The sequence below is a fragment of the Hippocampus zosterae genome, chromosome 18 (assembly GCF_025434085.1).
Source record: "Hippocampus zosterae strain Florida chromosome 18, ASM2543408v3, whole genome shotgun sequence".
NCBI lineage: Eukaryota > Metazoa > Chordata > Actinopteri > Syngnathiformes > Syngnathidae > Hippocampus > Hippocampus zosterae.
This window is the reverse complement of record NC_067468.1, coordinates 14081774-14109723: the sequence shown is the minus strand read 5'-3', so window position 1 is coordinate 14109723 and position 27950 is coordinate 14081774. Positions and strand designations below refer to the sequence as shown.

Sequence of the window (27950 nt, the reverse complement as noted above, 5' to 3'; positions counted from 1 at the left end):
GGCGTAGCAATGTACACCCGCGCTAATGCTGGCTGGCGCAACCATGCACTTCAGCTAACGGATATCCTCTCTCTTTTTGTGCTATTTAATTGCTTGTTTATGTGGACATTTGCTACGTCTGCAAGTTAATTTATAGAGACGAGCCACCGGCACCAGATACCCGTTTCGACTGCCAGAATTGACGAGATCAGCAGATCAAGTTTGGATCTCTCGATGCAAAATGTCTACTGCGTTACCTTGCGATTGAGAGATCGCAGCTCGCTTGAAATCGCTACATGTACGTAAACACACATCACCATATATATAAAGAGATATTTCTGATTACTACAATTTATGGGGGGGTCTACATTTCATGGCAAATGTTCACTATTCTTAATATGGAAAGGCAATTGGACTTAAAATGGACTATTTTTGCATCACTATCACTGGCATTAAAATAAATAAGAATGTCCATCGTGATCATTTCTCGTAAAACATATCCTGTGTTTGTTAATTTTTTTTTAAAAGTTGTGACAGGGCTTGAGTTATTTTGTGATATCTTTAGCCATAATCAAGTTTGATCCTGGCGTCACGTGTTTGTATTGTATGTAACCAACTCAAGAGACTCTTTTGACGCACTCCGAACCCGTGATTTGATATTTAGGCTGAATTTCCAAAGGGTACGGTCATAATTCGGATCAGTTACTTGAGTTAATGGAAGCCTCAGGACACTTGAACATAGCATGTGGGGTGATTGAGTTATTTTTGTCCCTGTATGAAAATGAGATTTTATATTTTATCAACGTGAACACTCAACAGGCCACGCCTGTCCCTTTCTCAACATCCTCCTGTGATGCTAATCTCATTTCCATGTGTCTTTCTGATCCGTGAAGACAAACTATGACTGCTTTTTTCATTTTCATGCTAAAAATGTGATAAAAGGAAGTCTGTTACATTCATTTTTCATAAAGACTCCTGGAAGGCCATTGGAAGTGTGCAAAAAAAAATTAAGCTAAAGCTAAATCTAAGCTTTAGCTTAGACCTAAGCTTTAGCTTAATTAATGACCTAAGCTAAGCTAAAGGTCATTAAGCTAAATATGGACACAGGTTGAGCCGTAAACATCACCCCGAGAACTTATGAATGACCATGACCCGTTTTTGGACAAGATCGTTCGAAATCACTCTCAAAAGAAAAGCCTGCCAGACCTCGATGCAGTACTGTCTTGCTCTCTACTGGAGTGTCAACTCTTTGGCAAGATGGTGAACCCCTTGATCGGCGTACAGTACTTGTTAGCTTTATGTGCGTGTTTTGCTCCACAAAACTAGAACATAAGTGAGCTGAAGTTATGTTTGTGGAGAACAATAATGCACAGGGCGGCGAGGGAAGTCGACGGTATTAAGCCATGCTAAGAAAGTGGCCTATTTTGACTGCTTGATTAAGTCTGAACGGGACAAACAAGCAGTGTTTACCCAGGTCATTTGGGGTTCTTTGCCGTGCGCTGAGGTTATCCAAGGTGACATGTCATTTGAGCGCATGTACGCTGGGCTTAGTTCACAGTCATGCGAGTGCAAGTGGGCGGCCGCTTAAGGGGAGGGTGCGCTCTGAAAATAAGTCTTTATGTATGTATGCTCTCGAACAGGGACGGCCTGTTATGTTATCTGAACACTTGAGCCCATTGTGAGTTTTTAACCTCATGAGATGTTTTTTTTTTTTTTTTTAATTCACCTTGCGCGACACACCATGATTTTTTTTTTAATTTCTCCGCTTAAAGCCTAGCACTGTACTTATCTGCGTGACTGCATGTATGTGTATGTGTGGGTGTTTGTCCTGACTCACTAGACAGTAGGGCACTGATGCTGAAAGAGGTGTCCTCATTTGGTACGCTCCTCTGGTGGCTGTGTGGAGCCGCTGACATGTCACGCATGTGTGTCAGCTCTGAAACGGCACCATGATGTCAGTATTACTGTGCGTGCGCACGCTTGTGTGTATAATGACACATTTATATATATATATGGTCGTGGATTGCTCTTTTTTTTATTATTTCAAGGTTTTTGTTTTATTTTTTTTTCCGGTCCACGCCATCACAGTTTCAATTCTTCTCTGAAGGCTGTCCATAAGGTTTAGGAGTACGTTTCTGATCATTTTTTGACAAATGGAAGTGTAGAGGTGAGGTCACACACTCATGTTGGATGAGAAAGCCTGGCTTAGTCTCCGCTCGAAAGGCTTTTTTTTTATTTTTTATATTCCCGTGGGCGAGGACCACGAGGACGTCACTGCAGCAATGCTGCACGCAGGTTACCTTTACACTCTTGCGCACCTAAAGGCGTCGATTTGAAAAGGTGCTGGACCAAGATGACCAGTTGATGCGTTTAATCGATCAAAAAGGCGGACGGCGTACACGGACTTGTATCATAGGGCAGCCAACGTGCCCTGTGTGGGATTTCTCCGGGTTCTCCGCTTTCCTTGCACCATTCCAAAAATCCATCCATCCATTTTCCGAATCGCTTGATCCTCACTAGGGTCGCGGGGGGTGCTGGAGCCTATCCCAGCCGTCTTCGGGCAGTAGGCGGGGGACACCCTGAATCAGTTGCCAACCAATCGCAGGGCACACATAGACGAACAACCATCCACGCCCACACTCACACCTAGGGACAATTTAGAGCGTCCAATCAGCCTGCCATGCATGTTTTTGGAATGTGGGAGGAAACCGGAGCACCCGGAGAAAACCCACGCAAGCCCGGGGACAACATGCAAACTCCACACAGGGAGGCCGGAGCTGGAATCGAACCCGGTACCTCTGCACTGTGAAGCCGACGTGCTAACCACTGGACTACCGGGCCGCCCTACTTTCAACATAGAAACAGAAAATGCACGGCATGTGTTGCGGGGAGATCGGGGAGCTTTGCCTCATGTCGCCAAAATGTTTCTACCTCCTCCCGCCTCACTACCCCGGCGATAAGAGATGATAAAATCTAGAGCCGTATTTACGAACCTAAATACTGCCGTTGTCTTTTGTGTGTGCCCTTTGGCGTCGTGCACATTCCGTTGTCGTTTGTTTCTGTAGTGTGAATGACTACATAAAAAGAGAACAAAAAAAATCTGAATTAGGCATCACATGCCCTGGAGTTTGAACGTAGCCTAATTCATCCCAAAAGTTTTGGATGGAGGTCGGGACGCTGTGGGCCAGTCAAGTTCATCCACACCAGACTCTGTCATCCATGTCTTTATGGACCTTTCTTTGTGCACTGGTGCAGTCATGTAGGAAGAGGAAGGGGCCCACTCAAAACTGTTCCCACAATATTGGGAGGATGGAATTGTCCAAAAATCTCTTGGTGATCAGCATTTAACAGTAGTCAGCAGCGTTCAGCTGTTAGCTGAATGCTACTAGCCAAATGAAAATATCTCAAGCTGTAAACCCCGTTTCGCTTTGTGTGGTTACTTAAATATTGTGCAAATTAGCATTAATTAGAAACTGCGTTATGATTTTTCCATTCAAGATTCTCGCTTGACTTGTACAAATTATCTTGGTCTGAGAAGCAAGCCTTGCGGGACTCCTCACCTTTTTGGGCGTGTTTGATATTCTGACACCCGCAAAGCAAAACTCAATGTGAGAGTTTGCGGAGTTAAAACAAATCAACAACAACAAACGTCAATACGTCCATGTGAAATGCACGTAATGTACAGCATGTGATAGCACAGCAACAGTCGCACAATAAATCTGTTTCACCGGCATCTGAACATAGACGGCATGTGACATCGTCTGTGTCCAAAACATAACAGGACTGTACATTTTTTCCCACTGGCCTTAAGGGTCTTAATTTCACACTAGCATGAGTCAGGAGATCATTGATTTGATGGGATGAAAAAATAAAAAAGACACCCCAATGTGTCTATCTTTTTAAAATGTATTTATTTGGTTAGGACGCAGTAAACATTCGTCTTGTTGTTTAGCATGAACCAACAGAGAACACCGGTGTTAGTGTTTCTACTGCCGCGTGATTCCACTTTTGACAAGGACATCACTTGATAGATAGATTGGGAAGATGCTCTTGATCGTTTTCTTAAATGTGCTGTGGCAGAGACTGCCCTTTTTTAAAAAAAATATTATTTTTTTAGAACCTAATCGGCTGCGCTTGTTTGCTTCGATAATTCATTCTTGCAGGTTATTACAATGAAAATGTCCAAATCGTTGTGCGCGTTGGCAAAGCGGTCTTTCCTCGCCCATTGTGAGGCGCGTGACCTTGATTTTTGAGGACAACGGCGGCCTGCGGAGCGTCACTCGTCACACATGTTGAGACAATTCAATTAGATTTCACAGGACGTCTCCATCTTTGACGCGCGCCATATATTTGTTCCAAACATGATTTGATTTTCGCAGCGCGTAAGACGCTGACAGAAAATGCTTCCAATCGGCGTGAAATGGGAAGCTGACTAGCACAGATGTGATTTGCCGAAGAGACAAAGCACAGAACAAAGTTTGGACCGTATTTTCTTGATTACAAGGCGTCTTGAATTTCCGGTGATCCCGAGATATGACTGAGGTTGTGAACTCGATTTGACATTGAACGAGAACACAAGAATACGCTGTTGTGCGCCGATGCAAAGAAAGGCCCACTCATTTGCAGCACAGCCCTACTTGCTGCTTCGCTTTAAATATGTGGTCCAGAATTGTTTTGCATACAAATATTTCCAGAAGGCAACACGGTGAAACGGTGGTCGGCATGTGTGTGTGATAGTCGCCATCAACATGTGACAAGAAATTGCCAAAAAAAAAAAAAAGACTGTCGGCAGCAGTTTTATCCTCGCCAGACATGATTAATTGATCTCTGATTAATTAATCTCTGATCGTTGATTAATTGATCTCTGATTAATTAATCTCTGATCGTTGATTAATTGATCTCTGATCATACTCAACGATACTCAACGATACTCAACGATAATCAACGATTGCCCTCTCTCATTAACATCATAGTTAATTTTCGGTCCCTTTTAACTGATTTCCTTATTTGCTGAATATTTTATTCATTAAGTTAGCACATATAGAGTTGTTGTTGTTGTAAGCAAGTCTTTCTGATCTGGCCCACAAGTGGCACTTTCTCAGAACTCGAGAATGTGCTGAATATACATTTCTTGGTTGTACCTCAGCTTGTAGCCAGTGTTGATTTGTTTGTTCATTTGTTAGCCGGCTGATTTTTGTCACTTTGCGTGTGGCTGTGTGTGTGTGCGTGTGTGCGTAAGAAGTGGATATGAGCCAACAAAAACTGTGTTTTTTGGTGATGGTAATCCATATTGTCACACAGAAACCTATTATGTTGGGCCCGGCGACAAGTTTGTTGCTGCGAGATGGCAAATAATTTTTCTTTTCGCTGACGCAGTGGTGCGTCAGCACATTTGATGTGTTGTCGTCACCTCCCGCGTCAGCTACCCGACAGAACATCACCCGACCAAAAGACAGAAATCGGTCATTTATGCGTGATGTCTGGAAATGTTGACAGACTTCAGATCTCCCAGGGTCTATAGCTTTAGCGCAATGTTATTATTATTATATATATATATTTTTTTTTGCAAACTGTGATTATTCCAGGCGGCCCGGTAGTCCAGTGGTTAGCACGTCGGCTTCACAGTGCAGAGGTACCGGGTTCGATTCCAGCTCCGGCCTCCCTGTGTGGAGTTTGCATGTTCTCCCCGGGCCTGCGTGGGTTTTCTCCGGGTGCTCCGGTTTCCTCCCACATTCCAAAAATATGCATGGCAGGCTGATAGAACACTCTAAATTGTCCCTAGGTGTGAGTGTGAGCGTGGATGGTTGTTCGTCTCTGTGTGCCCTGCGATTGGCTGGCAACTGATTCAGGGTGTCCCCCGCCTACTGCCCGAAGACGGCTGGGATAGGCTCCAGCACCTCCCGCGACCCTAGTGGGGATCAAGCGGTACGGAAGATGAATGAATGATTACTCCATATGATAAACAATACAACAAAAGATTTGCTTTATTTAATCGACAACAAATTGATCATCAAATTAATCTGCAATTATTTTTAATCATCGCTTAATCATTTGGAGACCTTGTTGAATCGGAAATTGTTAATTATTATTTTTTTAAGCAAATACTTGTGTAAATAGCATGTAGCGGAAAGCCCAAGGCTAATTAGTAGCATGACAATGACTCAGCGGTCTTGAAAGGGTGACTCGTGTTACTTTTTGTTAAGTGGAATTCATGAACTAGACAGTATTTCCTTGTGGGGAAATACGCTTTTAAAAAAAGTGTTGTAATTGCAAAGGCTCGGGCGTCAACCCTGTGTCACGCAGTATATTGCATTACTCCAGAATAGAATTAGAATGTTACTTGTGAGCCACGAGCCTTCCCTGCCTGATAGGCTTTCCGATGTCCGCAATACTGTCGATGCTTTTCTTTGTCGCGAATGGAGAGTGTTTCCAAAGCATATCCATATCTTCCCTGCAGGCTCCTCTTTGCCAGCTTCACCTTTCTTTGTCACACTCCCTCCTCCTCATCCTGCTCTTCTTCAAGTGTCTAATTGTTACGCCCCCCCCCAGCCCCCTCCCATCTCTCTCTCTCTCTGCATGACTGTGATTTTGCAACTTCATACTTGTTCTGGTTGCGTTTTTCACACGCACACACACACACACACTCACACAGTCGCTCCTCGCTCCTTTTGTTCATGTATTTGCTCTCACGGCTGTTCAGTTAATTTTTCTGTCTCTTGAGCTCGGGGACTACGACTGTCGTACGTAGATGTATAATGGAGGTGGCTTGAGATGCTTGTGTGCTTCTTCAGGCTTTAGCCGCCGACGCTGTTTGTTTGTTTGTTTGTTTACCTCCCTCATCCACTTGGAGTCCATTTGCCTTTGGCTCAAGGGATCTCACACACACACACACACAGATGCACGCGCAAAGACAACAACATTCATCGGTCCGTCTCAGGTTTCATTATGGCAGCCACGCTGTGTGGCTCTGGATCAGGCCTCGGAGAATGTGGCCCATTGTAGTTTTGATGCTTTATTAGTCCTCCGAGGACCATATGAAACTTGTGAAAAAAGTATGATTTAATGAGGCTGGTGGGCCTAGTGGTAAGCACATCTGCCTCACACTTGAGGTCTTGGGTTCAAGTCTCGGCTTCGGAGTTAGAACGTCTTTGTCGTGCTTGCGTGGGTTTTGTTGGTGACTCGTTGATTGTGTAGCCTGCGATTGCCTGGTGACAACTTCAGGGTGTACATGCCTCCTGTCCAAAGTCGGCTGGGATAGGCTTCAGCTGCCCTAATCAGGAGCAGCGCTATAGAAAGTGGATGAGATGATTTAATGATGGAATTCATCGCGCTTGACATATTATCAGCCGATGTGGGGGTTTTATAACATTTTATGTAAAGTGTTAGCAGTTGTAGTTTCCATTCCTCTGATGCAGACTAAAATACTTGGGCACCAGGCCATGAAAATGCAAAAAACAGTTGCCATTTTGCAAAGACAACCAAGTCCTTTCTATACTATACTTTGTATTGCTACGAAAATGGCCTCAACGTTAGCTTGTGCCAACACGGTCATGCTTTTTTTTTTTTTGGCGTCATTATCTTGATGTTCTCAAGTCTGCACCCAAATCAGATGTCTGTTTTGGTTGTAGTACCAAGACTGACCTGCAAGAGGCAGCGCATTTCCAAAGGGCATCAGTATATCAGTAATATCTGACGACATTGCACAGTCATGGAGTCCTCAGCTCGGCCCAATTGAAGGATTTGTGATTGTAAACTTTGAACCGAATGAACATTTACGATTGTTGGCTATGACCCTTTCCGAACAGCCTGGCGGGGTAAAAATCTCTCTTAACACTCCCCAAACCTCAAAAATAGCATTTCAGAGAGCTCCATTAAACACCTCTGCTGAATTTGATTGCGCCAGTGGAAAGGTGAACCCCGCGTGAGTGTCTACCAACTGTCTTGAAAGTGACCAAAAGGCAGCATCTTGTTCCCAGATGGTGCATAACCCAACCCCCCCCGCCCCCCCACACCCCTTTTGGTTCCATGTGTCCTCAACAGCCAAAACCCGAGTGTTGCGTTAGTGCAAAGAAGCGACCAAAACCTAAACTCCTTTGTCTACAGCCACGTTAACATTTACGAGCGTGTTGAACGGATGACAAAAGTTTATGGTTCCACATGATCTAAGGCAGCTGCTATATGAATTTTACGCTCCGTTTTTCAACTTGGAATTTAGCATTTTTTCCCCCCCCCGTTCATTTTCCTTGTTACATTAGCGGTGCGTTTTGCAATGGAAAGATACCGCACACAAACGGGGCCCTACTACAGATCATTTCATTGCTGTCTGTCCGTTACATAACTGCTTGAATCACAGGTTTTTGTTTTTTTTTTTTTTGTTTTGTCAAGAAAAAGATTTTTGATCCTTGGTGTGTGCGCAGACAACTTCACCCAGCGAGCTCTATACTCACCATAGTGATGTTGCATTATGAGCAAGCTCTCTTTCGCTCGCTCTCTCTCGACATCCCATAATGATACTCAGACAGGCAGACAACCCGCTCGGTCCCCATTGGTAGAATTGTTGCCAGGGAGCGTTGCCGTCTCAACGTGGATAGAATCTGTTGTCTGGTACACTTTAGACATGGGAACAACTGCAGGATTTGAATATTTATAACGCGGCCATTGTTCACATTGACATTGTATAGGTGGAAATAAACAGCAGCCGTTTTGACTTTTAAACACGCAAACGGTTCAACTTTCTCCATGTCAGCACTTTTGTACAACTGCACCGCATCAGACCAGAAGTTGTTTCTTTTTGGTGAACATATTTAGCGAACCACAATAGTACAGTCAGTGCTGGAGGAACACATTTGTCAATCCAAAAACTGCAGATTTAATTTCAGGACTACGCCCGGTGAGGAAAAATGAATACACTTCAAAGACAAGATTATATTCAATGTTCGAGGATTGTAAAGAAACTAGCTGATGTTAGCCATGCTAGTTAGCTAAGATATCTTGTCCAGGAGTAAGCATATCATATCTCTATCACCATCGCTGGATAATGCTTACTTGCGATTTCGAAATTTCAGCGAGAATGGAAACCACAAAGGGTGCGCGTGTGCACACAAAAGGCAGAATAATCATTCAATGTCAAGTATTTGAATAGCGTTTTGTGTGAACTAATTCATGCGTGATCGGCCAGGTACGGCCCCGGCGCAATGTTCAAACAGGAAGACAGGCAAGCGGACATACGTGCAATTGATGCGAGTTAGGAACACGTTCAAGTGGTCATGGCTTGAGAAAAAAAGGACTTGAATGGAGATTTTTTTTTTGTCCGACTACATTCGAAAGGTCGACAAATCTGGTGAGTGAGTTAAAATCATATATATATATAAATATATATCTTTTATGTTCCAATGCTGTCTTTTGGATGGTTATTAAAATTTGTGCATGTATTGTGTATATCTAGCGTGCGTGCGTATGTGAATGCCATCTGGCCAATTGTCTCTCCATCTTGATTTTATTCAAATATGCCTGGACCTGCTGCTCGAGCAAACGACGCCGTGCGTAGGTATGAAATTCTTGATGGAAAATCCACCAAAAGAAGGGATGACATTGCCGCGACTCGTGATGGCGAGACGACTGAAGAGGCGGTGGGTGGGGGGGGGGGGGGTGTTAACTCTGGGAAAAGTTTGAGGTGCAAATGCAGGGCGGGAAAATGAGGACACGAAAGAAAGGCGGCGGAGAGTGGTGGGGAGGGGGGGGGCTTTTTTATTTTTCATCAGGCATGTGCAGAATTTATATTTAATGCAGAGGGGTGGGGGGTTTATGATGGCGCATGCATACGTGCCCCGCTATTCGCTCCTTGCATATATTACAGTGAATATGCGGCTGTGTGTGTGAGAATGTGTGCGCATTCTCGGCCCGTCCTGTCTGCCTGACTCAACATATTCTCCATCCCTCCTCTCCATTAAACTCCCCCACCCCCCCACCCCACCCCCTCTCCTCTCTCTCACTTGGCTGGCACGAACATGCATGTCTGTAGACTCCGTAGCGCCAACTTCACTGCAATGCAGCCCTCTGTGCATTAATTGGCAGCGAGACAGCGGCTACGTGCTGTGCAGGCGAGAAAGGAGAGTGTAGAGAGGGAGGGAGGGACGGGCGGGATGGGGTGGGGGGTGGGGGGGTAACATGAGGACAATCGTCACGGTAACTGATGGATGGACGAGCAGGTTCACGGCGACACACGCCAACAAACAAGAGTGTGCATTCCTGAGTGTGTACTGGGAGATGACGTGACTGAGTCTATAAAAGAACACAGCGAGGGAGGAGGGGGGGGGGGGGGGGGGAACGTGCGTATGTGTGTGTTGTATATGTCCGATTGTATTAGCGGATTTGCGTCTTTTGCCTTTTGTGCCTGCTCGCTCATGTGAGCCTATATGTGCAGTGCAGATATCACAGTGCCGGGCCCAATCTCTTTTTAAAGCCGCAGTTACTGCTGCTGCCTTTGTGTGTGTGTGTGAGAGAACCCCCCCCCCCCCCACCCCCGCCACAGCCGAGGAGGTAAAGTTGAGCACAAGTTTCTCCTCTTCAGGTGAACACAATGCAGTCCATCCAAATGGCAACGCTGAAAGCGGTTTGTTCCATCGACACGATTTCTCCCAGAGGAACTCGAATAAATCTGTTACAGGGTCCAACTGTGGCCACTGTCAACCCTTTATCGACTGCTTTAAAGTCACGTTTGAACATTCTTCTCTGGTGCACACTATAGCAAACCACTATTTTTTAAAAAAAAAGAACTGTCCAAATTCCAGATCAAGCACGTTCTACCATAAACCCTTCAATTGACTGTTTTAAAGTAACATACCCATCTTGTCTAGCGCACACATTTATAAAAAACAAGCCATACATCCATACATCCATTCAAGGTCAAACTGTCCATCAACTTTTTAGTGATTGTTCTTATCAGGGGCGTGTGTTTACCCAAAAAAAAAAAAAAAAAAACTTGGCCAGTGTTAAAATCTAAACCAATAGAACACTGAGTCTAGGGGATTTAAGTCTTTGGAAGTTAATTTGTTGCAGGGTCAAACTATGACTATCATTAACCCTTTAGCACATTTTAACATTCTTATCTGGCATGTGTCATAAAAAAGGGCTCTTAATTGATGCAGGGGGGGGGGGGCGCAACTTCACATTAACAGTCAAGTTTTCTTTTTTGACTGAATAGTGTTATTTCTTTTTTTTTAACTCTGTGTGTAGTCTCCTAAATTAACTCCCCCCCCCCCCCCCGCCAAAATGGAATATCATTCTTGTAACTTTGTTTTAAAAATGCTGCTTTTTTTGTTTTTTAATGCTAAACTGCAGACTAAGGAGCAGATCTAATCTAATGCCGGTGTCAGTTTTGGAAATTAGAAATTGACGTGGTCGATATCATTTCGTGTTTCTTAAAGCCATTTGAACTGACTTGAGTTTTGTGTTACGTCATCATCATCATCATCATCATCATCATTTATTAGCTATATATGTATACACATAACAGAATTCAACAGGTGCGGACGCATGCATAAATTGCTAGGATCAAACATTACATTACTGGACGTCTGTGATCTATTTAGTTTTTTTCTACAAACGTAAACAACAGAATGAACTTACTGTGAAACTGGTCACAGCATCGAAAATAAGGCATTAAAAGTGCAGTTTCAAAGGGGCTACTGAGAGCTGTTTGTAATATTCTTCTCTTGCCCTTTGCCACCAACCTTTCGTCAAATCCGACGACTCGTGCATCATCCAACAAGGCATAGCCATAATCATGTCAAAATTTGGGCATAAATCCAAACTCAATGTGGCTTGTTGACAGAGTTTTCTCTGCATGTGCGTGTAGGTGTTCACTGGAAAGGTTTCCATGATTCACTGTAAAACACTTACTCAAGCCCAAAAAAAAACAAAAAAAAAGGTCCCCAAAAGACACCCCAAACAACTTAGGCTAAGTTAGCAATGAAAACAGAATTATCGGTGTTGGACACCAAGTAAGAAGAGGTGTCGCTTTCCCCACCCCTCCCCAGGCGTGCATGTGTCAAGTCGGGATTTCTGGAGTTACATCACTGGATATCCAGAGTCTTGCCTCATAAAGTCATTTCTCTTTTTTATTTTAGTCATCCTACCCTCGTCTGTGGTAAGCCACGCTGAGTATGTCACGACTGTTGTCAGCATTAACGTGTACTGTACTTCCTCTGTATTTCCCCCAAATCGGTGGTCAGTGTAACTGAAGTAAGGACCGTGGCACAGTGATTCGGGACTCACTGGCTCATGCCTCGATACCTGTGGCATGGCCACTTATAGCTTTGCTAAAACTGCTTTGGTTTTTGACAGCAAAACAGTATCGACTTCATCTTAGACTACCACATTATGATAATAATCTCGACAGTAAGTTATTCTGTCCTAGCTCCGGCATACTGTGGTAGCAGATACCATGTTACAAGCCTACAACATTTCTTGTTGCCGACAACCCCCCCCCCCAAAAAAAAATCATAATTGTGTGTACAGTAGCACGTAGCATGATCAGACACAAATTTCACGTTCGTGACAGCGCTAAAAAAAAAACTTCAACCGAGAACAATCATATTAGCATCGACTGAATCTTCTATCTTTATATTTTATATTTTATATATATATATTGCGCGTCGTCCCGCACGCGGTCTGTCCTTCCGTCTGTCCCTTTTCAAAACGTACCTACTTCACCGCGCCGCCACTGCGCCGCTCAGGCAGTGGCTCACTACGATCGCGCGGGCATCTTAGTGAAAAAATGTTGTCTACCCACAAGCATTGCAATAAAATTGTTAGTTATTTAGTAGAGCTAAACATCTCTTTATTTTCGCGATAAGCAATGAAGATGAACAAAAAGTTGAACCAAGCAACAACACTTTTGTGGGCCGAAGGCCCACCTTACCAGCCTTCCGCAGGAACCAGCTAGTGTATCATGAATCTTGCTCTAAAACTTCACGTTGGTCCAGCTCGGTCTTCTGTGTTCTACACGAAAAATGCCGACACAGTATATCAATCCGCCCTCTTGTGGCCATGTTGTGAATGCGAGAAAGAGCAGCACAATGCCCATTGTCATGCAGCACAAACTGTTCCATTCTTGGAATTCTGTTAAATTGATTGATTGCTCGATTGGAGTGTTTTGAGTTACGATCATGGTCTTGGACCGAAGAAAACTCTAAAGTCATGGGACCGCTCTACCGTGATTGCCATGACGATAAGAGCGCTCGGGTTTTCTCACTGTTGACAGGAAAGGACTGTGGCTGGAGCTACGCCACGGTAACTTATAGCCCCCCCTTGCATGAGCGGTCGTGTAAACGAACCCATGCGGATCGACGCCGCTTCTTCCAGAGGGCGAAGCGGCGCTACATGCCTCAACCTAATTGTCTTTCTCTGCTCGTACTGTCCTCGAATGACTTTCTCCGTCTGTCTCAGCGACTCCCCACCATCCCTCTGCACCCTCTCCCTCCCCACCACCCTCCATCTTGACTCTCTCTTCAGCTCTGCCCACTTTCTGACTCCGTCTGTAACTGTAGCCTGTTTTTTTTTTCTCTCCCTCCCACTCCCTGCGACGTATAGATACTGCATTGATCCGGCGCGTGCGCACACACACACACACACACGCAAACACAAGTGAGCCTCCCACTCCTTTCATCATTGATCCACACTGCTCGCTCGCTCTCTCTCTCCCTCTCTCCTTCCCTCCCTTTACTCTCTCTCTCCCTCTGTATATCACACATTCTCACCGTCTCTCTTTCTGCACTGGCACTTGTTGAATCTCAGCCCGGGGAGGAGGACGGAGAGATGGGAGAACAGCAGAAAGATCTTGACAGGCAGGCAGGGAGAGTCTTTACGGCACAGAATGGAATACCGACATAGAAGACGGATAGGAGACGGAAAAGTCAGTCATGGCGCAGAGCAAACGGGAACACTGGCTTTTATGCAATGGGATGTAGTCGGGGTGACACTCTAAAGAGTTGCACGTCAAACTCTGCTTTCGGGACCTCGCCGCCGCCAAGGAGTCCGTCCGCCAAGCCGCCGCTTTCTTTGCACGTCGCCCGCGAAGGCCGTCTGAGCACATTTCTCCGCATTAGTGCATGACACTGTTATGTGCTGCTTTCCCCAGGTGAGTTGGCGCTTACGTGCCAGAATACACACTCATTTCCCTATGCAGCCTGCACTGTGAGAGACTGTGCGTGTGTGTGTGCGTATTTAGGCCTGCGTACTTTTATGTAAGTAAGGCAGAGTGCATGCGTGTATGTGTGCATGAAGTGGGAAAGAGAGGGAGTACGTGAGAGGCGGTGACCTTTTTTTTTTTTTTAACTTTGTATTCCTGGAAACTGTGCTGCAGCATTGCTCAATAATGAAACTAATATGAACGTGTAGATATGATTGTGTGTGTGTGTGTATGTGTGTGTGTGTGTGTACTGTATATATATATATATATATATATATATATATATATATATATATATATGTATATATATATGTATATATATATGTATATATATATGTATATATATATATATGTATATATATATATATATGTATATATATATATGTATATATATATATGTATATATATATATGTATATATATATATGTATATATATGTATATATATATATATATATATATGTATGTATATGTATATATATGTATGTATGTATATATGTATGTGTATGTATGTATGTATGTATGTATATATGTATGTATATGTATATATATATATGTATATATGTATGTATACCGTATGTGTGTATATATATATATATATATATGTGTGTGTGTGTGTGTGTGTGTGTATATATACTGTATATGTCTGACTACTGCATGTGTGGCGGGGCGGTGGGGGGGATTCAAAGTTCAAGACTGGCGAGGACATGCGTGGGCAGCGTGCCAGGCAAGGAGCTGTAAATTCATATTAAAGTGGATACACAGAAGTCGAACACGCCATACTGCACCTTGTAAAATTCGAAGCCGTTCACGTAGCTGACAAGACGTAATGGAATAAATCGGATAGAAACGTGATCCATTTGGGGAAACCTTTGCCTCAAGTTGCGTAAAACTACCCACTGTGTACCATGGTCGGATATATAGTGATGACGTAATTTACAGTAGATATCTGGTCAAGTCGGGTATGTGTCTAAGCACAAACTGTGGTGATGGCTTGATGGAAAAAACACCTCGCCATCTTTCAAATTTTGAATCTTGGTCCAAGTGTGACACCAAAGATCTCAGTTGCCTTTATTGATAGTTTAAAGCAGCAAATGCAAAAGTTGTTTTCATGTGTGAAATACAGAATTGCCTCATATGACACAACCAATTGATGGCTAACCAGTTTTGAAACTTAAGAAGGAGAATGTGGTGAATGTATGTTACAATTACTAAAAGTAAAGGCAATTTGTTATTTTTGGTGGAGTTGTTCAGGAAGGAACATGAAGTCGATGCGCGATTTGCTTTGAGCGGGCTACATAAAAAAAAAAATATTTGGCATCTGCCCCCCACTCCCTCTCCGGGGGCTTTTGACTTTGACAGATGTGGTTTGAACTATCAATATACCACCAATTACAATCTCAAAACCGTTTTATGTCATTTCAAAACACATTTTATAAATAAAAGGTTTCCAGATTGTTTGATTTCGGGGTGGGGGGGCAGGGGGGGCGTGCATGCACATGCGACGACAACTCTGCAACTTAGACTAAGAACCCAGGCTAAATAAACATAACTCCTTCGTGACATGCAAAGAAGTTCCCCTCTGTGTTGAGATGTATCACTTGAGCATACCTCCTTGACACCAATTAGGCAAAAGTGTGACCCTGGAATCGGTCAATTCCCAACTTGCAATACTTCCACTGGGAAATTGACCATGAATGTACGCTCCGGATGCCGTGCGCTGTGGCCATGACGGACAGCCCGTGGAATGAGGCCGCGCCGTCTCGGAGTCCAAGTGTCATATACAGTCACGCATTTGACATTGGTCTCATATACACACACGACTCGGCTGTGTTTATATTTAGTGGACTGACTTCAGCTTCCCGAGGGCAGCGGCGGGGTGAGCTGAAGCCGAGCCGGGGCCGACTTTGGGCGAGAAGCGGAGTACATACACCCCTTGACGAGTCGCCGGTTCACTGCGGTGTTCCTTATTTTTCTTTTGTTTGTTTACAGATTGCTCCCCTCACTGGCGCGTTCTGCGGTCCATAGCAGAAGTCTCCTGGTCCAAATATGTCGCAGCTGCTCCACGTGGAGATCCCGAATTTTGGAGCCACGGTGCTGGGCTCACTGAATGAGCAGCGTTTGTTGGGGCACTACTGCGATGTCTCCATCCTGGTCAAAGGTGCGCTATTTTTTTATTTTTGTTTTTAAACCTCTCCGTGAGACCGCAATCCGGCTGTGTGATTTCACAGCATATCTGCACACTATTGCCTCAGTCACACTTTTTTGCGTTATTGAGTGCCCTCCTCATTTCATTCTTTATTTAAACAAAAAAAAAATCCTGGAATTTTATAACTTTTAAAATCGTGATATTTTCACGATTTAAAAACAAAATCCAGGGCGGCCCGGTAGTCCAGTGGTTAGCACGTCGGCTTCACAGTGCAGAGGTACCGGGTTCGATTCCAGCTGCGGCCTCCCTGTGTGGAGTTTGCATGTTCTCCTGCGTGGGTTTTCTCCGGGTGCTCCGGTTTCCTCCCACATTCCAAAAAACATGCGTGGCAGGCTGATTGGACGCTCTAAATTGTCCCTAGGTGTGAGTGTGAGCGTGAATGGTTGTTCGTCTCTGTGTGCCCTGCGATTGGCTGGCAACCGATTCAGGGTGTCCCCCGCCTACTGCCCGAAGACAGCTGGGATAGGCTCCAGCACCCCCCGCGACCCTAGTGAGGATCAAGCGGCTTGGAAGATGAATGAATGAAAAAAACAAAATCCATGTTTATTACAAAATTTTCGTAATCTTATTTCTTGATTTTTTTTTCCCGTCCCTTTTGGGTTATATCGTTGTGGCTGAATTTGGATCCCGTCAGACGGCCTGACGGTCTCGTCCTCTACATTGTTTCTTATTTGCAGGCCAGGCCTTCAAAGCCCACCGGGCAGTGCTGGCTGCCAGCAGCCTGTACTTTCGCGACCTCTTCAGCACGTCCACCAAGACCCAGTTCGAGTTGCCCACCTCAGTCACGCCGGCATGCTTTGAGCAGATCCTCTCCTTCTGCTATACGGGTAAGCTGACCATGGCGGCGAGTGAGCAGCTGGTGGTCATGTACACGGCGGGCTACCTGCAGATCCAGCACATCGTGGAGCGCGGCATGGACCTGATGTTCAAGGCCAACTCACCGCACTGCGATTCACAGACGGCCGGCACCTTGGAGGAGACGGGCTCGGAGCCTCAGAGTCCGTGCAACAATGGCAACGGCCTGGCGGTCGCCACTCTCTTGGCGAACCCCGGCTGGTCCCCGTCCCTTCTTATGCCGCCCCGTAAGATTAAGCTAGAAGGTGGTGAGCCCACCCCCCTCAGCATCGCAACCACGCAAGGCAAAATCTCCTCCTCTGAGCTGGGCAGTCGGCTGGCAAGGGCCAGTTCGCTCTTCTACACCACAGCCGGAGGCACCGCCATCCCCGGTGTACCTCCTTACCACCTTCTGGGTGCCGGGGGAGGTGGGGCGGGGGGCGGCGCAACGGGTGAGCGTTCGAGTCCCGGTGAATCCAGTTTACCCACCACCGACAGTCCCACGTCGTACCAGAATGAGGATGAGGAGTTTGAGGAAGAGCCCTATGACGGAATGGTGGAGGACAGCTTCAGTCACCTCTATGCACGTCCAGGCAACCCCTATGGCAGTGAGTATTGTTACACCCTTTTTTAGTGGTCATCAACCAGGTGTATCGTAGACTGTGGGATAAAAATCCCCCCCCCCCCCTGCCCCCGAAAATATCCAGTCGTGATTATTTTCTGATGACCTTGAGGAGATTTTGGAACGTCCACTTTTAGATCGAGCAACTTATGATACAACCTGTTAGCTTTTAGCTAGCTGCTAGATTTAAGATAGTGTGAGCTGTCTGCTAGCTGTTGTCCACCGTGTTGAATCTTGAGACTGTGTTAGAACGTGTTAGAATTATATGACCTCCATTAGCAACCCGCTAATAACCCGCTAATAACTGCTAGCTATTTGAGAACCACTTTTAGCTCTGTTTAAAACCGTTTAGCTGTTTGATGACTGCCATTAACAAGGTTTAAGTTGCGCTTAAATATTATTAACAATTTTGAAGCCTGAAAGTGACATGCTAGCGTTATATTTGTCTCTTTTAGCTACCGGTCTGGTTGCTGCTCTTTGCTAGCCAAAGGTTTCTAGCGGTTTGTTCTCCACTTTAAGCCCCGTTTAAGCACCAGTTAGTCTCACTGTATGTCCCGGAGACCCGGCGAGTGCGTCATCCATCAGTGGCTAATAAGACACATTCATTAGTATACAGTCTGTGTGGGCTTTGGCTAAGTGCAGTATTTTTTTTTCTCTCCCGCTGACTTTGGCCCGTGCCCGATGGAGAAAATGTATTTGATGTCTGGCCAAATTTCAAAGAAAAATTGAGCATGACTTGCAGAAAGGCTGGAGGTCGACATCACCGCAAAAAAGCTCAGAGATTTTTTATTTTTTTGTGGTGCGCAGTATTCGCTGCTCAAACACACATTTTTATTGCATTATTTAACATTTCGTAATATTACAGTATTGTCAAAGTTTCAACTCCCCTGTCGCTCTTCCTCAGTGCCGGACAAGCCTGAGATGGCGGCCGTGCCACTGGCCTTGGAGAACCGCAACTGTGTACTGATCCGTCGGGACCTGGTGGCTCTACCCGCCAGCCTCATCAGCCAGATTGGCTACCGATGTCACCCCAAGCTCTACACCGAGGGAGACCCCGGGGAGAAGCTGGAACTGGTTGTTGGTAGGCACTGCGACATATGTATATGCTAGCTGTGTGGCTGGTGTGAGAAGCTCTTGTAAGCAGTCTGCATCCTTATTTAGTGCTGCTTCTCGTCAGCGAAAATTCTGGAAATTCTTTTCATAACTTGTGATGAAATGACATTTTTCTTCCTCATCACCCAGGCACACAGGTGTTCATGACTCGAGGTCAGCTGATGAATTGTCATCTTTGCGCCGGAATCAAACACAAAGTCTTGCTGCGGCGTCTCCTAGCGACATTCTTTGATCGGTAAGACCGCGTTGTGATCATTTCTTTTGTCTTGTCAAAGTCACACTTGGGCACAGAAAAAAAAAAAGCACGTTGACACTCCATCTGTGTCCATGTTGTTCAATGCCGTTTGGACTGACTTGTCACTGTGTGTCGGACCCTGCCCCCTGGTGGCGACTGTGGTGCATTGCAGAAACACTTTAGCGAACAGCTGCGGGACTGGTATCCGCTCATCCACCAGTGACCCGAGCAGGAAACCCCTGGACAGCAGGGTCCTCAACGCTGTCAAACGTGAGTCTTTTGCGACAAAAATGTAGCCCTCGCACATCCATTTCACACGTGAACTTGGCTAGATTTGTGTCACGTTCGCAAACACAAAGGGGCTGTGCTAATGCACGCTGCTCTCATCTGAAGTCAATCCAATGAAAGTGATTACAAGCATGAATTAATGGGAAAAGCTTGGTAAATATATTATGAAAGGTTGCATTCATAAATGTCATCTGACTTTTTTAAGGAAATAAAAATGTAATACTTCTATTCACTCAGTCTTAATCATACGGATTATTATCAGATAAGAAATATTATGAGGGTTCTTATACAGTCATCAACTCGTTTAAATGCATGCTACGCATTTAAACGAGTTATCTGAACCACTTATCCTCCCAAGGGTCGTGGATGTGTCATATATTTAGAAATATTCACTTTTACATACATACTTCTATTTACTTTTTTCATTCATTCATTCATCTTCCTAACCGCTTGATCCTCACTCGGGTCGCGGGGGGTGCTGGAGCCGATCCCAGCTGTCTCCGGGCAGTAGGCGGGGGACACCCTGAATCGGTTGCCAGCCAATCGCAGGGCACACAGAAACGAACAACCATTCGCACTCACACTCACACCTAGGGACAATTTAGTGTTCAATCAGCCTGCCATGCATATTTTTGGAATGTGGGAGGAAACCGGAGCACCCGGAGAAAACCCACGCAGGCCCGGGGAGAACATGCAAACTCCACACAGGGAGGCCGGAGCTGGAATCGAACCCGGTACCTCTGCACTGTGAAGCCCAGGTGCTAACCACTGGACTACCGGGCCGCCTTCTATTTATTATCAACAAAATAATAACATGGTTAGGTTTTCGGTCTTTAATGAATTCAATGTAAATATTTACCGATACAATTAAAACAGAATAATGACTTTTGTATTGTATAAAATACAAAAAAAAAAATTATCCAATCATCAGCGTGGAAATGTTCACGTGGTGCAACGACGAGCATGTGATTGGATCTTTTTGTGTGTTGCAGTCTACTGTCAAAACTTCAACCCGAACTTCAAGGAGAGCGAAATGAATGTGATTGCTGCTGACATGTGCACCAATGCGCGGCGCGTCCGCAAGCGCTGGCTGCCCAAAATTAAGTCCATGCTGCCCGACGGCATGGAGGTGTACCGCGCCGGCATGGCTATGGGCGCCGCCGCCGCCGCCCCAGTGCCCGTGAGCCTCAACCTGGGCCTGGGCGCCAACCCGCCACAGGTGGCGCTCCCCTTCGAGGCCGACTTCAAGAGCTTCGAGCAGAGGCTGTATCCCGAGCGCAAGGACCCCCTGAGGACTCACGCCACGCTAGCCGACGGCAGCCCGGGCTCGGCGGCGGCGGCTTCCGAGGCGGAAGGCGGAGGGGTCCAGGAAGAGCACGAGGAAGATGAGGAGGACGCCGGCTTGGAGGCCGTCGACGCGTCCGCCAATTTGATCTCCAACGGCGGCGAGGCGTCCGCTTGTGGCGACGCGCCGACCGAGCAAGAAGCTTTCGGACAAGGTCTGAGAGTGAATGGACAGTGAACGTCGTCTCGCAACGTGTCGTGAAGTTCCGCTTAACCTTTTGCTTGTTCTCCTCTGCCGTGTTTCTTCTTTTTCTGTGCTTCCTCGGCGGTGCCAAAAGCTTGTGATCGTACACCGGGGGAATTTGCCACACGTGTACACGCACAGAGGCACTTTTGTGCAGCGACCCCATTGTTGACGTACAAAAAAAAAAAGCGCTCCGAGCAGACGCAGGCATCTTTCAAGTATTCCTCAGAATTTCACCTTGACAAATAATAACGTGACCGGCAAACAAAAAGCGCCTCTCTTGCCAGAGCTTGAGAGATCTTTTTTTCCCAAACAAGCAAGAAATTGTTTAATAGCTAGAAGAGATATAACCACACCATCAAATATGTTCTTCTCATTGGATTTCTAGTACAAATATTTTTGTTGTCATTGTTTTCATCTCACATTAAAATTTTCAACATGGGCCAAAAAGCTTGGGAGAGTTTTGTGCGCAAAACACGCCTTGATTTGGCCCACGTTGAAATTTTGCAGCTTTCAAAAATTTTTTTCCGATCACATAAAAATAATGTGCGTCTTTAACAATACTTGAGAGCGCAGCGTTTCATTCATTCATTTCAGTTTCAGCGGTTTGCAATATTTTTGGGGTGCAAAAATTGTCCCATTTTTAATTGTGTTAACATTTCGTATGTTGCGAACAGTACTTGAGAGCTCAACGTTGGCCAATTGTTGCGCTTAGACGTTTTCATTTGTTGGGTTGTTGTGCTCACAACGCAGCTCATGTTGTGTTTTAGTCGAATTTTGCATACGAGTCACAGTAATTGATCTCAACTGTGGCCGAAATGGTTTAATCACATTTTTTCTGTTTCCACAATTTTTTCATGCGGAAAACATTGATTACAAGTTTCCTTGGACCATTTTCAAGTTTTGTACTTGGAACAATACTCCTCACAGTTCTGAGATAAATATTTTTGTATATAATTCACAACACGGGTCACAATTTTATTTGGTGCTCATTGTGGGCCCAAAAAATTGCAACTTGACTTCATAGTCTGAAATTTTCCAACTTTTCTGAGCGGGAGGGTTCACGCTTCTATTCTGATCAAGCTGAAATTTTTACACGCTGTGAACAGCACCTGATCGAGGGCAAAAATGATATCTCTTCCTTCAAATTGAATGACGTATATCGCACTTTATTGAAACTCTTATATGCTACATTATCATCATTGGGTGATGCCCTGTGGGATACAACCATGCATTTCTGGTTTGTTTATCAATGTGACGATGACTACGTCTGCTTATGGACCGCGCTTCCTGACCACACACACAAACACACACACACAGTGAATACATACAGTATAAATGCTAGACAACGCAATGAAAAAAAAAGGTAAATACCTACGCACCGCAAAAATGCTTTTTGTAGTACAATAGTCTTGTCTTGGGGTAAAAAGACCATGCACTAAATGTCAATTGCATGCACGAGTACTAAGGATGGATGATTAACAACCCGATCTCTCGAGAACTGCAAGTGTCGTCATTAAGAATGAGTCTTTCGGGATAATTTTTTAATTGTATTTTCGTACAAGCTCTGACCTCGGCACGTTCTGTGTTGTCACTCGGGTGTGACCCGAATGTGGCTGGTGTTTGACACAATCGACGGCGCGTGCCGCCGCCCCGCCCCGACGGGTTGTGAGACGATTTTCCGAGCAAAGCCCTGTTTTACCTTCGCATCCACATGGTCCTCGTTCCATCCTATTGTGTGGCTAAGGCTGCGTTGATTATCGATGACGCAACTAGTTTAGCGCATTTGCACTCTAAAAGACATCAATCATTTTCAGAAAGATGTGACTGAATCCCAGACTGAAAATGCTGGCCCGCTGGAATGAAAATGCTTCTTTTTTTTTTTTTAAGGAGGGCAATATCAAAAATTAAGCGCTATTATTTGTCTTGCGCGTGCAGTTTTCTATTTCCAAGCTGTCTAACTCTCGACTGTTGTGCTTCATGTCCCCATTTTGTGTGAAATTATCACTTATCCCCCCCCCACAACCCCGCACAAAAAAATTAACAGAGGAATAAGTGTTTGAAAAGCAACACTGATATCCCCCCCGATGCAAAAACAATTGTAATCCCACAAATACGTTTGTGTTTATTCCAAAAAGATGTGCCATTTGAAAGGTTATTAGGAGACGAGCTTTAAGATGGTCCTGCACAGGCAGTACAGGGTTGTAATTGCACTATTGGTAGTAATGTAAATGTTTACAGTGTCTTAGTTTTTTTTTTTTCTCTTCTTTTCTCATTTACATGTCACAACAGGGCTAGCATAGACTAGAATGGCTGAGAGGCTCGGATGAATGTAAACGTTAGCTCCGCTTTTAGCAAATGCTCCTGAACGGTCTTCCAATAGAGGTAAACGTCAGCCTTTTTTTCCCCCACCACACCCGATAAAAATTTGAGCGAGGTGCTTCTCCTTTAACACATAAAAGTGCATTCAATGAATTTGAATACCTTGGAAAGGGTTATTTCAAAACTGTAATTCAATTGAAAATGTGAAATTCATGATTAGAATGCCATTCGGCTTTCATATCGCTTACAGCTAACAAAATAAAATCGATATTTCATGCGGTTAGAATATGGAAATCAACAATTGAAATTGTTTTTGTTGTTGGAAATTCTGAAAAATCTGACATTATCGATGGGTTTATTTAATCTATATGAGCTTCCCTTTATCTCTTGAACTACTGAAATGAATGACCTTTTCTGCCATAGCGTAATTTGACATGCGCCTGAAAATTTCCTCAAATAATGGACTCCCCTCTAAAGTAATTCAGTCACCGGGTGCACATGCTCCTTAAAAAAAATAAAAATAAATCCCCCCCCCAAAAAAACGATTTTAACAGCTGCGCTCCAACAATAACCTGGCCACTGTGTTCCCGCCGTTGTGTCAATAGCCTCTTTCACACCCCACAAAACGGTCACACGGCAGAAGAAACAGTATTTATCTTCCTTTTCCTGCAGAACCCAGCAAAGGTGGGATATTGCCCCGATTGCCCCCCCCCCCCCCCCCGCCCCCCAACACAGCAACCAGCAAACGTAATGATATCGGTGCCAGAATCTGACGTGATGTTTTCTTTTGTAGGCAGTTGACTTTCTGCCTCGCTTATGGCTTACTACTGGATGTACCCCCAACTCCCTCTGTTCCAAAATCCAGACCAAACAAAGAGATGGAAAAATACACAGGCGCCATATCTCTGAAGCAAGAATATTTTCAGGCCGACGTCATCACCCCTTTACATTCGATGTTGGTGCCGTTTTTACAGAACAGCAACACAAAGGCGGACACATTGAAGCTTTTAACATGGGTTGTAAATGCCTGAAACTACCTCCAAAGGTGGAAAATTGCTCGGTTGACTTTGACCCCCCTCGTGGTTGATTCCATTCATACTGAGAAGAAACAGAAACAAGGCGAAAAAAAAAGGGACTGCTTTTCATGGCGATCTCAGCTGCCCTTAGGAATCTCGTACTACCTCTGATGGTGGAATATTCCAGACGCAGACTTGGTTTTGTACCCACCCGAAAACATGAAAAAGGACAAGAGCTGGCTTTTACATGCGGTGTTAAAGGCGCTTGTAACACAGGAACAGCTTCTCCCCCCCCCCCCCCCCACTATGGCTCTACTACCTCCCAAAGCGGAAAATTGCAAGATTGACTTCCGCGTCCTCGTTCCATGCCGGTTACCTTCATACTGAGCAAAGAAATGGAGATTTTTTAAAATCCATATTTTACAGGCAGCATAACTAGGGCTTTACAGACATACGGTAACACGCCTGTGTCACTACCTCCAAAGCCGCAAAATTGCCAGTTTATCTTAGTCCATGTCAATTACGGTCATACTGAACAAAGAAATCGATCAAAGACTTTGACTGGTTCCATAAAACCGTAGAAAGACTTTTAATGCAGGTTCCATCCCACCTTAGCGATTAGCGATCTGATACTACCTCCATTGGAGCAAAATTGTCTGGTTCTGGACCCCCTGGCCAATTCTGTTCATACTGAATTTCAAATGGGGGCGAAAAAAAAAGAAAACGGGCAGACCTGGCTGTCTCAGGCAGTGTAAGAGTTTTTTTTTTTATACACATTAGTGCGTGTCTCGCCTGTTACAGCTCTGCTACTACCTCAAAATGCAAAAAAAAAAATTGCTCGGTCTTCTTCATGCCCTCATATTCTTGGACTTTTTGTTCTGTCACTCTTCTGTAAGAACTGCACCAACAGAGGGAAGAAAAAGGTGGGAAGATGTTTGCTGATTTGGGCGGGGTAAAAGGATCTGCCTCTGTTAGGGCTCTGAAAGATACCTAACAGTTTGCTCCGTTGACTTGGCACCCCGTCACATTCCGTGAAAGAAAACAGGACTCCATTGATCCATTTCTTTTGAAACCCTGAAGTAAATTGGCCACTGTTTGAGGAAATACTCGAGTTCACTAGGAATTGCCTATAAATAATTGCAATGATTAATCTTTTTTTTTTTTAATCGAGTATGGGCTCCAGAAATTGAAAATGGGGAGTCATCTATTAGTTCAGTGCGGTTTTGTACACCGCCCATTATTCTAGTGGACGATCAAACAAAATAAGATGATTGATGTATGGGGGGGAAAAAAAAAACAAGATTTGGAAATGCTACACTGTGGTAAAGGGGTGTCAAGCTGTGCCTTAGACTGTGACTGTGTGGGCGTCAATGATGTAGACCAAGACTGTATGACTGAATTAAATGCAATTTTTTCCCCCTTTATTTTAACTTTTTTTTTTCTTAAACTAAACCTGTACTTGTGGTAAACCTGATCTCTAAAATGGCTTTTTTTACCCAATATAATAATTTGTGATCCTGTTTTTTTTGTTGTTGTCCATATTTAGATCTGGTTAGAAAGTGTGTGGTCCTAGTTGTCCATCCCTGGTGTAAATCTAGAAAAATTCCCAAAATGTCTACATTTCGAAATTTTGTTAGAATAATGAAAATTATTTTGACTTGAGCAAAGTAATAACCCACATTCATGCGTGTATTATTTAGTGGCATCCAGTCGAGAGCACCCTTTAAGAAAAACAAATACCTTTTTAAAATCACATTTCCTCACTTTGATTTTCACGATAATCCAAGAATGTCCCGGCAAACTTTGAACTGACTAAAAGAAGAAAAAAAAGCTCATTTTCCTCCTTCTCCTTTTCTGATGACTTCAAAATCACTCATTCATCATTAACGTAAAACAAAAGGGCGGCCGGTATAAGGCTTCAAAAAAAAAAAAAAAACGTTATGCAAAACGAGGGAGCGCTTGTACCATCCAAACGCATGCTATTCAAAGCAAACCCGATGAAACCTCTCTGACCTTTTATGCACCGTGTATTAACGCTACTTTCAACACAAGACTGTGAAGTGTTGCAGCAGGCTGGCTTCTATTCTTCGTATTCTTCTTTTCTCGTCGCAGCAAACACTTGGTTGGGCCTTTTTTTGGGGGGGGGGGCGGGCGGTGAATGTTTTTGTGTACAGCGAGGACAGGGCGCAGGGAATATACGTCGAATAACTCCCCAGTGGTGCATTTGAACCTTCAACAGACTTTGGGGGGGGGGGGGAATGCACTAAAATATTTGAATGTGTATGCATATGTCCTTGAACCAGCACTTTAGAGTGATTTCCAGCAGGATTTCCCAAACCGCTCGAGACGTGCTTCTTCCCGGGGAATGCAAATTACCATTGAACATTAAAGAGCACCTACGTACCTGTTAGGATAGTTTTCATACAGAGTTTTTAATTCATTTTGGGCCCCCAATCCTCAATTTGGGCCACCCTGTGTTTAATCTGTAGGCTATTCTTGACCTATTTGTAACAATTTAATGATTCAGTGAACAGTAAATGCCTTCCCTTTTTTACTCTAATTGGGTTGTTTTTGAAGGACCCCCCCCCCCCCCCCCCCCAAAAAAAAATGTCTCAATCAGTTTTTGGTCCCGGGCCTCACATTTGTGCAGTCCTCATTTCGGGTTGTCTTCAAAATAAACAACATTCAATGTGTTAATATGCAATGGTATTCCATGCTGGAAATTGATTAAACCCTTGCCAAAAAAAAAGAATTGGCTCTTGAGCCACTTTGGGCCCACAAGTCTCTTTGGGAAATCCTGCTTTGACTAAGAGTAAAAAAAAAAAAAAGAATAAATAAAAACACAAGAGTGTTATGGAAAAAAACGAGAAAATTGCACCTTTTTTAAAGCCATTTGTTGCGAGCGCTGACAATCAGGATGTGTGGATGCACTCTGGGAGGCCGCGACGTGAACTGCTGTGCTCTCGCTTTTTTGCCAAGTCATCATCCTCTTTTGCTGATGTAATATTTGGGAGGGATGTGAAAACTATAAAAGAAGGACTGATTACTTGGTGCTTTGGACCAGGACTCTTTAAAGCTCCACTTGGCTGACCTCAACACGGAGAGAGAGAGAGAGAGAAAAAAAGACGTTTATCATGCAACTCCACATTTTAATCATGGACGTTCTTTATTAGCCAGCTTGGACCTATCTCGAATGGGACATGTTCAATGTTGCTTTTACATTTTAAAAATAATTAAAATGTGTATGCGCCTTCTGACTCCAGCATCAATAATTATATATATATATGTATATATATATATATAAGATGAAAATGCAAGTTGCCATTTTTGATGTTGCATTTAAAAAAAATGGACGGTTCATTCCATCATGGTGTGTCCTATCACCAGTTGTGTAGTCCAAGATTCCTGATTTCTTTCAATGCAATACAGAAAAATTTGCTTTCTAATAAAACGTCTTTACTTCACCATCTGAATTTCTTTGTCAATGTGTAAATCTCTCTCTCTCTCTCTCTCTCTCTCTCACTGTCTCTCTGTCTATCTCTATCTCTCTCTTTATATACACACACACACAGTCTATATGTAAACACACACACAGATACAGCTAGGCCTAGCCTG

General features: G+C 44.3%; 1 protein-coding gene and 1 long non-coding RNA gene across 5 annotated transcripts in view; one reads left to right on the top strand and one right to left on the bottom strand.

Moving 5' to 3' along the window:
- Positions 1-21209, top strand: part of LOC127590880 (nucleus accumbens-associated protein 2) — a 28530-nt gene extending 7321 nt beyond the window's left edge. Inside the window, exons 1-7 of one of the 3 annotated variants that reach the window (XM_052050451.1) lie at positions 13514-14119; positions 16161-16329; positions 17055-17819; positions 18738-18914; positions 19076-19181; positions 19354-19451; positions 20462-21209. In XM_052050451.1, the coding sequence (XP_051906411.1) occupies positions 16218-16329; positions 17055-17819; positions 18738-18914; positions 19076-19181; positions 19354-19451; positions 20462-20991 (1788 nt within the window). In that variant the 5' untranslated portion in view covers positions 13514-14119; positions 16161-16217 and the 3' untranslated portion in view covers positions 20992-21209. Of the gene's footprint in view, positions 1-13513; positions 14120-16160; positions 16330-17054; positions 17820-18737; positions 18915-19075; positions 19182-19353; positions 19452-20461 lie in introns of those variants that run through there. The other 2 variants (XM_052050452.1, XM_052050453.1) reach the window with 2 other exon arrangements.
- The window catches only part of LOC127590905 (uncharacterized), a 271544-nt gene that overhangs the window by 147521 nt on the left and 96073 nt on the right, over positions 1-27950 (bottom strand). For both annotated transcript variants that reach the window (XR_007959793.1, XR_007959792.1), the window contains exon 2: positions 20060-20207. This is a non-coding gene — a long non-coding RNA (uncharacterized LOC127590905). The remainder of the gene's footprint in view (positions 1-20059; positions 20208-27950) is intronic.